A 14,019-nucleotide genomic window follows, 5' to 3' on the forward strand; every position below is an offset into this window, starting at 1 on the left:
AAAAAATTCAGCAAAAATTCTTTCAAATGTATGAAGAGGTGGATCTTGTTCTGATGTTGGAGTTCTTGGAACAGTATTCAACAGGTCACAGTCATACTGGGCAAATTGATTCTCTTGTCAAAGGCAAACTCTCTTTATTTTTAACCCTAAACGTTGTATTATCCACTTCCACAAATTATTATGTCTACTCCAGCATTACAAAGGATAAGATACTATAGCAATTCATTGAGTGTTTGTGTAAGGAATTCTGATTATGTAAGTGTAACCCTTGCATATTTTGAAACAAAGGGCAAAGAAAACAGGAAAAAGAATGAAGGCTTTTGTTTTTAGGATATAACTATTTTTTGTGGCTGTTTTGATTCTGTTACTAACATTTTAAGTGTCTGTTGCCACATTTCAGCTCATTTGTCTAGCTAGCTAATCTAACTCAGACAACACCTGTTTTGTTTTCTGTCCACCTGCAACTCTTCACGGGTAGTCATTTGTCTCTGTATTTGAAAGCACCTTTTAGACATCAGAATCTGACCATGACTGAATATTAATAACTCAACGACCTCTTTAACATACTATGTTATGTAAGGTCCAATAGTATATTCACTTTTGATGATTGTTTAGTATTAAAGCCTCTGTTAAGGGAAAGTATAACATTGATCAAATTTGGTCTCCTCTGATAGCACCTTTTTTTTTTTTTTAAGAAAAATAATTTTTTATCATTCTAACCAGATCATAGATTCTGTTTTCTGTTTAAATGTCAGCACTAGAGACAGACAACAGCTTGGTTCGTGCAATTTTTGATAAAAGCAACATACCAAAAATTTATGGAAACACTATAACACTTAATAACTGTGAATATTTTAATACAGTTACAGTTATTAGTTAAACATGTATCATTACCAAATGTACAGCCATACATTTTAAATTTCATGCTCTTTACCTCGCTGAACATCACAATGATATTACTGTAAAATGTACCTATACATATTTTCATTTTATACTTTTAGACTCATATTAAATCAATCCATTAATTTAAACAAATTGAAACTGTGTATTTTTCAATATTATTACTCTAGATATATCTTTAATATTAGTGAAATATTTATATTGATTAAAGTACATTTCCCTAGATATATTTTTCCAGGGGGTTGATCCGCTGTTGGAAAATTGTGAAATAATACACTGGTGGATGAAAGCAATAGAATACAAGCCAACTCGATTGTTGTTCAGATAAACAAGGACAACACTGTAGCTTTGAGGACTAGGGACTGCAATGAAAAATGTGCCACTGAGTCCTGAATTGGACAGCAGAAGTTGAGAATGACTGGATAAAAGCGGTAAATGGGAATTTACCAACAGAGAATGGAATGTGAGGATACTGGGAAAAAGAACAGTAGATGCCTTAATAGGAGACAACTCAGTAAGTCAATAGGCTGATGCAAGCCTGATTTCAGGCTTATCCAAGAAACATGATAGTAATTGTTGCATATGCACCAACCCATGACAGTGATGAACACACTTTAAGACATGACTATGTAGACCTTGAAGGAACAATAAAAAGCATAGCCAAGAGTGATGTGAAATTCATTGTCTTAGATTGTAATGCAAAGATTGGAAAGGATAGCACTGGTTATGGGAATGTGATAAATAAGAATGGGAAAGAAATTAAAGGGATGAGAGGTGTCATGCATGGACCAGTATCTCAACAGGGATGGACCCCTTTACTTTACCTGGCCAAGAGGCCAGTATGATGAATGGCCAGGAAGGGATGTGTGACATTCCCTGTACCAGCCAGAAGGCAGGCATGGATGGGGCACTATGGGAATCCGTGCACTGGGAATGGCACCAGGGGATAAGAATCCTTTTCCTGGCTAGGAGGCCAGCATAGTGGATAAATAAAGTGGATGAAAAGGCATTCTGACTGCTGACTGGGATGGTTTGCTGTCCCCTTCCTGTTGTGGAAGCCAAAAAATGTGGGACAGTTACAGGTTGCCTCCTTTGCTCAGGTTGTCCCCTCATACACTTGGTGGAAGCATCCCTTGTGTTGGGTCCCATTGGTGCCATCAGGGAGAACTGTTGGGGGCAATCAGGGAGAACTGTTGGGGGAATTCATGATCTGTTCCAGAGTGGTTCCACCTGACCTTGAAGTAGTTCCTGGAGGCATTGGTTTGGGCACTGGAGTTTTTATTTTTAATAAATTTGCAAAAATCTCAAGTAAACTTTTTTCACGTTGTCATTACGGGGTGTTGTGTGTAGAAATCTGAGGAAAAAAAATTAATTTAATCCATTTTGGAATGAGGCTGTAACATAACAAAATGTGGAAAAAGTGATGCGCTGTATGTGGAGCAACAAAAAGACAATTTTTTGTGAAGATTAGAATTGTAGAATAACAGTTGTTGATATGATTAAAGAAAAGAAACTGCAGTTATTTAGGTATATATGCAGAATGGGAGAAAACAGGTTGATGAATACAGTGATGCTTGGTAGGGTGGAAGGGATGAGAAAAAGAAGTAGACAGAGATAAGTTTTTGTATGATATCAAGCGGTGGACAGGCCTGGGCATTCAACAAGCAGGTCATATGCCTCAGGAAAGCAAAGGAGTATGGGCAAGAAAGGTCCCCACTGCTGGCTTCAATGATCCATAGAGAGAGAGAGATAGTCAGAAATAGAAGATATTTATAATTATTAAGAAAATGATTTGTAGAAAACAACTCAAAACATGTTGTTTTATGTTTCAGATCTAGTAGAAGTAGTCACTCCAATGTGATATGGCTGTGTAAACACATTTTAACCAGTCAGCGTTCCTTGAAAAATTTACAGTTCTGCTTGATGTTTTCTTACTCTTACAAAGTATGAATCAACATTGGATTTTATAGGAAAGGTCAAACTAATTTCAACCAAAAGAGTAACTCTACGCAAAATGTAAACATGTGTGTACATGTGTATGTTAAATGCATTTGCTATTGCAAATTGACTCCTTTTTTTACAGTGGCATTTTGAAATAATAATCACAGATGCACAATATAAGTCATGAATAAAATGTGTAAGGCTGATGTTTTTTCATATCGTAAATCAGATCAGTTTAATTTTTTCCACTTCAAAATCCACAGAAATTTCCAGAGTGTCAGCAGACTAGCCTTCGACTTTGAAGAAACAAAAGCAGAAATCTTCTGGCAGTTTGATTCACCTTCATGACATGCATTTTCGCTCTTGCCGTTTGAAATTTACTGTGAAGAGAGAAAGTGCCAAGCCATCCGATTATCAATCAAATACCTGTCACTAATAGTAACCTTGTCAAAGACGAAAAATATTCAAGGGTTTTCAGGAATATGAAAACTTGCCAACATTGAATAATTTAATCACAATCACTCCTCTTAAATATGACAGAATTAACTATTTATGCCTTCTGTTGTTTTAAGCAGAATTTAGAGCTATACAATATTTGCAATGCATATGACATTCCGGTTTCCTCCCACACTCCAAAGACATGCAAGTTAGGTGTATTGGCGATTCTGTATTGTCCCTAGTATGTGCTTGGTGGGTGTGTGTGTGTGTGTGCCCGGGATTAGTTCCTGCCTTGCACCCTGTGTTGGCTGGGATGGGCTCCAGCAGACTTTTGTGACCCTGTGTTCGGATTCAGCGGGTTGGAAAATGGATGGATGGATTGATGGTTGTAACTCATAATTTGAGGGTAATATATTAATGGTGAGTTTACCATTTATTTAATTAGAAAATTATTTTCTTATATAATCCATGAATAACCATGAAATGGCTTTTATAGAACTGTAATGTCTAAAAATGTTATTTTCATAATTGGTTCTCCACAGACACATTATTAGTATACAAATCATTGATCTATCTATCCATCTGTCGTAAATTAAATAGACTGACAGATCGGGAAGGTTGGGGTCCTGAAGGATGCCCTGTTTAGTGTCCAGGTTTGATAACGAAAAGAAAAGAAAAAAATGACTCAAAGCATTTCAGTCCACAATTATTTTGCCTCATAGATACCTTATTCTAAAGTGAAGGCTGACTTCCTGTCAGAGAGATCTTTACAAAGGACGCAGGCTTAAGGTTTGGAGGTACATTTGATCTCCCAGAAATGACATCGGTATTCTTCCTATGGCTGTTCCTCCATTTTTGGATAGGCAATGGAATGGAGATTAGTTGTGGTGTTTTCATCGGATTGGCTGGCCAAGCAATGTTTCAGCTGTGGAATGGCCAAACAGGGGAGGCAGATTGATGGCTGAGGTCTCCAGGACTCTAAACAAATCCAAATAATACTATGTGATATCATCCATCCATCCATTATCCAACCCGTTATATCCAAACTACAGGGTCACGGGGGTCGGCTGGAGCCAGTCCCAGCCAACACAGGGCACAAGGCAGGAAACAAATGCCGGGAAGGACGCCAGCCCGCCACAGTATGTGATATCATCTACTGTTAAATTCTGGTCCATACTTGAAAAATTTTTATTTTTATACTGTTTTGAGTCAAGGCTGGGGGCTGCCAAGAGGCAGGGCCTGTTAAAGCCCATTGTGGCACTTCTTGTGTGATTTTGGGCTATACAAAAATAAATTGCATTGTAAATTGTATTGTAGTGTGGTGTCACCTCATAAATCCTCCCCCGTTGTTTCTCTTGATAGAGACCTGTGAAACACCACCAATGTTCATGTATGTGACAATACATATATATATGTACATAGATAAGTATGTATATATACAGTACACTAGCATTCAAAAGTTTGGAATCAGCCAGAAATGCTCATGGTTTTGATAAAAAATGTTTTTTTTTTGGTAATTTACCTTTAATTTAATTTAAAAATATATCCAAGGCAGTATTAATGTAAATGGCTATTACTGCTTGAAATGATGGATTTATAATTTGTTATTTATATATGACCACAGAGCCCTATTTTCAGCACCCATTACTCCAGGGATCTAATGGAAAACCATTTTAACTCATCCTTAATTAATCATGTTCAAATGATAACTGGTCATTAGAAAAACCTCTGTAGTTGTGTTAAGACACCTGAAGCATTTCATTCTGCTTGGTAAAGCAATCAAATTGTTACTCCTTGGGTGGCAACATGCTAGCATTAAGAAGTTTCAATTGTGGATACAAAAATGGTCAAAATGAATCAGTTTTCTCAAAAAACACATCAGTCTATTGCTGTTTTGTGAAATGAAGGTTATTCAATGTCACAAATTGCCAAGAATCTGAAGATATATGTGTTTCATTGTGATGCTGTCTTGAGAGAAAAGGGTAAACTTAATCTAGACACAATAGAAAAAAAGAAGTGAAAGGGCTAAACGCACAACTGCACAAGAGGATAGGAAACAATTGTCTTACAGGTTCTCAGTTGGGGCCAATGGCGTAGCTGGGGCCAGGCAGAGGGAGAGGTCTGCCCCAGGCGGCACACATTATTGGCCAAAAGGCGCAGTACAATTTGTGTGTAAACAGCAGGGTTTGGAAAAATATCACTCATGAATGAAAAAAGTAAAATTCTCTGTGATTTTTATCCACAAATGCTTCAGAAATAATTTTCAGACGCCATCAGACACAGCAGTTGAAATTTATGAGGCAATAACAAAAAAAACCCATAAACATTACACTAATAATAATTCCTAGGAAGATAAACAACTAATTAACAATTTATAATTTTGTTTCATTATTAATCCGAAAGCGTTCTTGCTGTGCGCAGAAAACATCCTCACCTATCACTTGTACACTACACTGGTTCTGGTTTTCACAGCATAATTATATTAAAGTAATAATTAGAACACTTATCAGTGTATCTATACTATATTTTTGTCTAGTTGATGCTTATAATTATATGTGAAAAATTATTGCTATTTCTCTATATATGAATAAATAAATGCAAAATGTATCTTAATTTATCTCTATACGTCATCTTAATTTTCTGTTTAAATAGGTTAACATATTCAGATATGTTGTTGGGTGGCAAATTGAAGCACCGCCTCGCCCTAAGTGGCACGAACTCAAGCTACACCACTGTGTTGGGCTAAATGTTTTTTTGGATTCAGAGTATAGGTATACAGTACGATCCTGACCTTGGCACATTTTGGTGAAGGGGCTACATACGCATTGAAAAACTGACTTAAGAAGCGGCACAAAATAAAAAGAGGAGAAAAAGTAATCAAAGTGTGGATTGTGATTGTTCAAGTGATCACAATACGGTCAAAGATAATATGAACCTTTCTGGAAGCAAAGCCAAAGAACGGCATTTGCCCGATACTTTCTGGTGTCAAGATGGTATAGATTGCTTAGGTGGGCTCCATCTAAAAAAATAAAAAGACACATAGAGTCACCATGTGAGATCAGCATATACAAGGGGAATGGCTCAGACTGAGCATAATTCTAATCAGGTGGTAACACATTGACTCTGAAATTATGTTTTTCAATTGAATGTGTCTTTTTTTAATTTAGGGTATTGTCCCAAAAGATACAGGCAAGTGTGGCTCAGCTGAGTGTCATATAGCCGGCATTGCAATGGTTGATGGAAATTTTACCTGAATGAGACTGAAGGTTTCAGAGATGGGAAACTTTGTTGTTGGTGTTTATGTGTGCTTAACAAAGGTATTCAGCTGTCTTAGAAATGGTGGATTCAGTGCAGTAATAATGTCTGGTTACTAACTCTGGTCCCACAGGGAGATACCAGTGCTTTTGTAGGTAGTAATGATAATATCTAAAGAGGTATAATAAGGAATGAAAACCTAACAAGGTTCTAATGGGCTGTCTGTAACAAATCCTAGGTTAAAACACAAGTTTGCTTTGCATGTGTATAAGGATCTGACGACTAGTACAGCCTTGTATATGTATTAACGTTTTGTGCTGTGATACAATTTTATTTGTTATCTTATATTTTTGATGGTTGGTACACAGATTGCAGTTATATAACCAATATCAGTGTTGAGTGTCTGTGTTATTTTGCCATGACTGTTAAAGATGGCAGTGTACACTATGAAGCATCCTAATTTTGGGACCTGAAACTTAAAAACCGTGAAATACAAAACATCTTGAAAGGGAAATAATGCTTAACAGTGTCACCTTGTTGCTTTTGTAATTTTCTTACCATGACTTTCACTCAATCACTTTGATTCTGATCCTTGATCTCTTTACTAGTGGTTTTGGTTTTACTTTTTTGATTACAGTTTGTGTCTAGCTATTTAAAAATTGGTGTTATGTTTGGTTCTACTTTTCACCTTTTACAGCATGTAGTATGCACCTAACAAGATGACTGTGGGTGAATTTTGATTCTTACCTAGCAAATTTTGTTTAAGGGATTGGGAAAGGTGGGTTCCAAAAATCAATGTTTGGTTTCATGAGCCATAAAGTTCTAGTAAGGTACGCGCTGAGCAAAATCAACCGATAACCAACAAGATCAGCAAAGAAATGCATGAAATCGTACAATATGCAATTTAGCTTCATTTTCGCAGAGGAAAATAAATACATTTTTAGCATATATCCAAGTATAGCTCCATAAAAATTAAATAAAGCAATTTGTACTTGTCACAGTATAACTATTGGCCCCCAAATTGAAACACCTTGTACTTTACCTTGAATTGTGTACTTCAGACATGTGTCTTGTAAGGGTCACAGTATAAATAAAGAGCAATGATAGAAATAGTTAAACCTTATGAGTGCTCTGTGTCATGTGACATGTTTGCTTTGTCTAGGAATGATTGATGTGCATGATCATTTTGTTATTTTCTTAGTTGTTTTGTTTATCAAGTAAACATTAACTCCGATTTATTCAATTCAGAATTTTTATATGTTTAAAACGTGAAAGACATGAATAGCACTTTAGTTTCAGAGTTTTCTCTTATCCATACTAATAGACAAAAATGGGTAATATGCTTTCAAATCAGTTTACTAGCAGTCATAAAAACATGAAGAACTATTATACTTCCTAATTGTTCTTGACCATAAAACAAAAATCATCAGTTCAGCAAAGTGTCCTGAAATGTTGATGAACTTTTTGAAATAAGATTGCCATAATCCAGGCAATCACCCTTTGTTTTCCAGATAGGGACAATAAGTTACCTTTTTCCAGTAAGTGGGGATGATGCCCCTCTCCTGAATGGAAGCAAAGTCTGCTTGCAAAGCTAGGAGGGCAGCCTTACCACCAGTCTGTAGAAGTTCACCCCAGATACCACAGATGGTTCACCAGATGTACAATCTCAGTGAGATTGGTTAATTCACAACTAATTGGAGGATTAGCCTCAAGAACTGTGGAACCATAGATGTGCAATGTCCTAGCCGGAGATTCAGCTTTAAACAGCTGCTCAAAGTAGCCAGCTTAGTAGGTCACAACTGCCAAATTCCCTTATCATCCGTAAGGACCGTTCCAACAGCCGACCTGACTGAGAATCTCCGACATACAGATTCGGATGTGTGTAATGCTTCAATTGCACTGTAAGCAGGACATGGGTCACTAGACATTCAATGGTGTGTCAATTGCTCACAGATTCCTCTAACAAATGCCTCCTTACCTGCCCTCAGACCCCTTGCAGCCGTCCTTCTCAGTTCCCGATAGAGACCAGAGTTGCCATCAAGCTGTGCACTGCAACTACCCCCAATGATATCCAGAAAATTTGGAGTGCTTTGGCAGGCATTGGTGTGCAATATTGTTGGTGAAATATATGAAATATATAAAAAATACTATATTTTATCCCGGAATTTATGTTGGTAGCATTGTGTCTGAGGTTTGCGGCTCACAAAATCACAATCTCTTAAATGTGCTTATCAGTGCATTTTTATGTTGCCATATAGGCCTTACATTTGCTTCTTCATAATCAATTGTTCATTGTAATCTCTTCAGACTTTCAGCATTTATATTCATCACTTCTTTGCCTGAAATCCTAACATGACCTGGAACCCTCCCAGTATTAACTTAAATGTCATCATGTAACAAAGCTGACACGATATATAAATTCTGCATATCACAGTTATACTGTTGCCAATAAGGCCAAAATGAATCAGAGTGAATCACATTTAACATTGTTACACTTGGCCCTTATTCCGGAGCCATAATTATTATAATCATCTCAGCCAAAAATGCTGACATGTCACCAGTCAATTCTACTTTTTTCTGTACTAAAAGCCCCAGCAATATAAAATACTGAATCAAATTTTCCAGTACAAAACTAATAACACTCATTCAAATTATGTATTTTGTGCTCTTATATTCTTTTTTAGTTCTCATCTATTTCATGTTTTGTAGTTGATATGTTTTGAAAATTCTAATCAAATAACAAACCCAAACACTTATTCTTACTTATGCAGGTTTGCCCAAATATTTATTGTCTTCTCATATTTAAAAGTTCCTAAACAAGCATGCTGCGTGTTTGTTTCTATTTCCTTTCAAGCCATATTTTTAAGAATTTAAATTGTGAACTATATTTGAATGGAACGACAAGCAAGTATAGGCATTTATCGTTAATTGCAGATCTCAGAGGACACATTTGTATGAAGCTTTCATAACTGAAATGTAAAAAATGTGTTCATCAACTCATTTTTTCACTTCAGGTTTTCACATTTTCACCAAAAATGTATATTATAAAAGTTTATTAACTCTCATGTAAACATTCTATCCTTTTATAGGTACTAAATTATTGTCATAAATGTTGTACCACTCCCTTATTTCTCAGATTTTTTTTTAAATACCTGGCTCTATTTGCAATTCTCATGCAATATGATCATGTATTCTTATAATCTGGTCTAACTTTTATTCAAGGGAGTATTATATGCTGGAAAGTATGTCATTTTAGCATTGATTATCTTAACCTTAGTTTATATACATCCAATCTGATGTCAGTGTCATCTCACTATTTATTAAATAAAAACATTTTTCAAGCAATTTTGTTGTTATACAGTACCTACTGTATATACAGGTATGAATCAACAAAAAAATACATTTCAATGTCTTAACTTTTTGTTTGCTAATAGCTTCTAGCCTCCAGTAAACACCCTCAAAATTTCTCTGATACACATCAAGCTACTCAAGTTCAAGGCTACCAAAATTCACCTCCTGAACTCATTACAGTTCTTCTACTTCTTTCAAAAAAGCATGGGCCCATTTCATCTTCCACTTCAAACTCCACAAGTAAGACTGCACACCTTTTAAAGCAAGTTCTTCTTGAAAATTATAAAGCCAAATATATTAAAGTACAGCACCATATCACACACTATGCAGTATTAATATTTCAGGAACATTTACAAAATATAGCAGTTTGTTACACTTAATATTAGTAAAACCAGAAATCACACTTCTGAGGATCAGCTATGCCTTTGTGATAGACAAGGATAGAAGCAAGACTTGAACACTTTGAGGCCTTTCTATAACATGTTCCTATATTTGTGATAAGAATATTGAGATTTCAATACACTTATAACTTAACACATGGATGACGTTGACTCTCAGGGAAGGACCATTAATTGTCAGTTCTAGACTATACAGACATCCCACTGTGTTCACATATTGCAACACTTTTATACTAGAAGGAATTAAGTCAACTGGAGTGATGTGGTGGATGATAAGACAAATGACTAGACTGGAGGAATTATGGACACAGGAACACAAGAAGGTGGATTGTTCTCACTGTCCTGCCCCAGAGCTGAAAATTAAAATGGATATTGTATAATTAGTTGGACAACAGATCCTTAAATATTCATGTGACTATATGTTTTTATTCCTAATAATACTGGACTAACTAGATCAAGGGTACCAGAGCTTATCCCTGTAGCTTCAGGCTTAAAGCAGGAACCAGGACGCTACATCAAAAACAGCTTACCACCATGCTCTGCAGCAAAGGATGTGCTTGTTGTTACATTGCTGGATGTGTCATGGCAAATGTATGACCATTTAAACTGTGCTTCAATGTTAAAATATGTTTATGTGAATAGTGTTTTACTTATCCAGCTTTCTGAGTACAAATTCCACTTACATATGGTGCTTTGGGCTGAGCCTGTAAATTAAGAAAGACATCTTGTCAGTGTCACTGTTGTTTTTTTTTTTGTTTTTTTTTATAAAATTACAAACAGATAAGGCAGGGTGAAATAAAAGGATCAAAAATAACAAACAGTATACAAAAAAAATGCTATGCCGCTGTGAGCCGGTCTTAACACACTAGACTAACTACTCAACCCTTAAACATAGCATGCTTTTCCCTACCTTTGTGGATGTCTCCTTTCTCATCATATTGGCCTCCTGTTCACCCTGCCAGGCAACTACTGTCTCTGCTTCTCAAAAGACTTCAGCCTCATCCAACACAGGAGATTGAGGCTCTCGTAAGTCTAGTTCCCAGAAGTATTTCTGGTGTCAGCTTAGACTACCAGGAAACAATTCTGGCTTACCACAGACAATACACTTTCCAAAAATCTCTGTGGAATTATTAGATATCTGTCTCATTTCCAGTTTACTATTCTTTGCATGTGTATATTGAGGTGTATGTTTGTGTGCTTGCTTTTTATAGGTACAAGTATATTTACAGTTTATGAAGCAGCTTCTCAAGAAGGCTGGGTCTTCTTAATGTACAGAGCAATTGACAGCTTTCCCCGCTGGCGTTCCTATTTCTACTTCATCACGCTAATCTTCTTTCTGGCCTGGCTTGTGAAGGTACTGTCTACTTTATTCAATAACTGTGTCTCCTGAATTTTAAAATGTCAGAGCACTATTCATAGGCTGCTTGCATGGTAGCATATACATAAGCAGGAGTTTGATCTCCATAGATAGATAGATAGATAGATAGATAGATAGATAGATAGATAGATCGATAGCTTATCTATCTATCTATTTGTCCCCAGGGGAAATTTGGCTTTTTACAGAAGCCCTTTAAATAAATACTAAAATTGCAAAATCCCTGACCTTTGGTTTTACACTTAGTACGAGGGACATCAACAGAAAACTGATCAGTAGATCTAAGCTGTCTGGATGGCTGGTGTATAACGCACAATTCAGATAAATATGCAGGACCATACCCATGTAGTGATTTAAAAACCAAAAGCGAAATTTTAAAATTAATTCTAACGGTACCCAGTATAAAGAAGCTGAAATTGGAGTTTCAGAGGCAGACTTTTTGGCCACAACCAAAAAAAGAGCAGCAGCAACGTGGGTATCAGCGATTTGCTGATCCCAGAATACAATGAGTTATAGTAATCAAATTGAGAAAAGAATAAAGCCTGAGTAATTTTCTCAAGATCCTTAGGAGATAAAAAAGGCTTAACCTTGAGACAAATCTGGAGAAAGCAACTCTTGACCACATAGTTTATCTGTTTCTTAAAAGAGAGGTTACTGTCAAAAATAACCCCAAGATTCCAAACTTGAGGTTTGCAAAAGTCCATGAAACAGCCAAGAAGTTCAAAACCAATTTTAACTTTGGCTGCAGGACCAACTAACAGCACTTGTGTTTTATTTTGATTTAGACAGAGAAAATTGTCAGCCATCCAGGATTCCTTTAAGACAATTGTGCAATGATAGTCAGTTTTTTTTTTTCAATTCTCTGCTTTGCTGCAGCCTCCAGGGAGTCCAGAGTGTGTCTGAGCACTGAGCTTTCCCTTTTATTTAGCCAATTGATTTGGTGGGCCTCTCTTGAAGTAATGTTACCAGCCCAGTACACCACAGTGTATAAAATTGGACTGGACAGATTATGTGAAGGATATCACTTCCCATGTTAAAGGAATGCAGTTTCCAAACAGCTTGCTCTGTCCTTACTTATATATGCCCTCTATATTCCAAGACCAGTCCAACTTGTCATTAATTTGGACCCCCTCTACATCCACTCCCTGAATAGTGACCAGACATAGAGGCTATTTGGTGTGGAGATAGACAATAACCAGTTCCTTGGTTTATCTGATAAGTTGTAGACAGTTCTTTCTGCACCAAGAAACAAAGTTCTTCACCTGAATCCTTTACTCTGTGCCACCCCCTTTATCAATACACCCCTTAAGTGAAGAATCATCTGAGCATTTCTGCAAGTGACATGAATTGGTGTTATTTTTATAGTATATTTGTTTTTACTAAAGGACTGTGTCAAATATGTAAGATTTATTTTGTCAAAATGTATTTTAATGAAACCAAACTATTTTATCTTTTAGCTAAGACATTGTGAATCATTTAGAGTTTATACTTTTTAATATCACCAATCAGAACAGACCTGTTGTCATAAGCTAATATTCAGTCACCTTGAATCATGACACATAATGTAAAAATATTGTAGTAGTTGCTGATGAATCTTTTTGAGTTGTGATGATTTCTATTCTGTTCTGCTTGCAGAATGTCTTTATTGCAGTTATAATTGAGACATTTGCAGAAATCAGAGTGCAGTTTCAACAGATGTGGGGGTCACGAAGCAGTACAACTTCAACTGCCACAACACAGGTACTACCATTTATTGTTATAAATAAAGGTAACTCCTACAAGGGATTTCTGTTTTTATATATTTACCCTTGATTGATTCTTGATTCTCTGTCCCTTTTAAGATTGCAAAAAATTCAGAAAGAATACAAATGATTATGTGGAGTAAGCCATTATATCTAAGAGACTGATTAAAGCATAGGCTACAAGTTCAACCCTTAACACTTACTCATTGTGTAACTCACTTTACCTGTCAGCCAGATTTTGAAATATGTTATATGTAAGTACTTTTGATGTTGATTAATAATTAACACATGCAATATAAACTTATTATTTAAAAAATGAAATCCTTTCTTGTGATGTCTGTAATTTAGGTGTTACAGATTCAAAAGAAAATGTCTAATTGATGGTGCATGGTGTAGGCAGGGAGTTCTGAAAATTCAAAGGCAAAAAACATTTTGCACTCTAGTAAGATAAAAGTAATACTAATCGTAGCTGTTAGACCAATGAAAATGGAGGGTGCTGATTTTTTTTTTTCAAACCTGCTTCTTACCAGTCATTCAGTATATTATTTATTTCATCTGTTAATGGCATTATGCTAGTTAGTGCTACTGCCACAGAAGTCTGTATGGCTTCATGTAGTCC

General features: G+C 36.1%; 1 protein-coding gene and 1 long non-coding RNA gene across 2 annotated transcripts in view; one reads left to right on the forward strand and one right to left on the reverse strand.

Moving 5' to 3' along the window:
* LOC120523461 overlaps positions 1-11,271 on the reverse strand; it is a 60,258-nt gene extending 48,987 nt beyond the window's left edge. The window contains exon 1 of the long non-coding RNA XR_005632632.1: positions 11,194-11,271. This is a non-coding gene — a long non-coding RNA (uncharacterized LOC120523461). The remainder of the gene's footprint in view (positions 1-11,193) is intronic.
* Positions 1-14,019, forward strand: part of nalcn (sodium leak channel, non-selective) — an 828,408-nt gene that overhangs the window by 223,912 nt on the left and 590,477 nt on the right. Inside the window, exons 9-10 of the mRNA XM_039744792.1 lie at positions 11,495-11,637; positions 13,294-13,398. Coding sequence (XP_039600726.1) covers positions 11,495-11,637; positions 13,294-13,398 — 248 coding nt within the window. The remainder of the gene's footprint in view (positions 1-11,494; positions 11,638-13,293; positions 13,399-14,019) is intronic.

The sequence above is a fragment of the Polypterus senegalus genome, chromosome 2 (assembly GCF_016835505.1).
Source record: "Polypterus senegalus isolate Bchr_013 chromosome 2, ASM1683550v1, whole genome shotgun sequence".
Lineage (NCBI taxonomy): Eukaryota > Metazoa > Chordata > Cladistia > Polypteriformes > Polypteridae > Polypterus > Polypterus senegalus.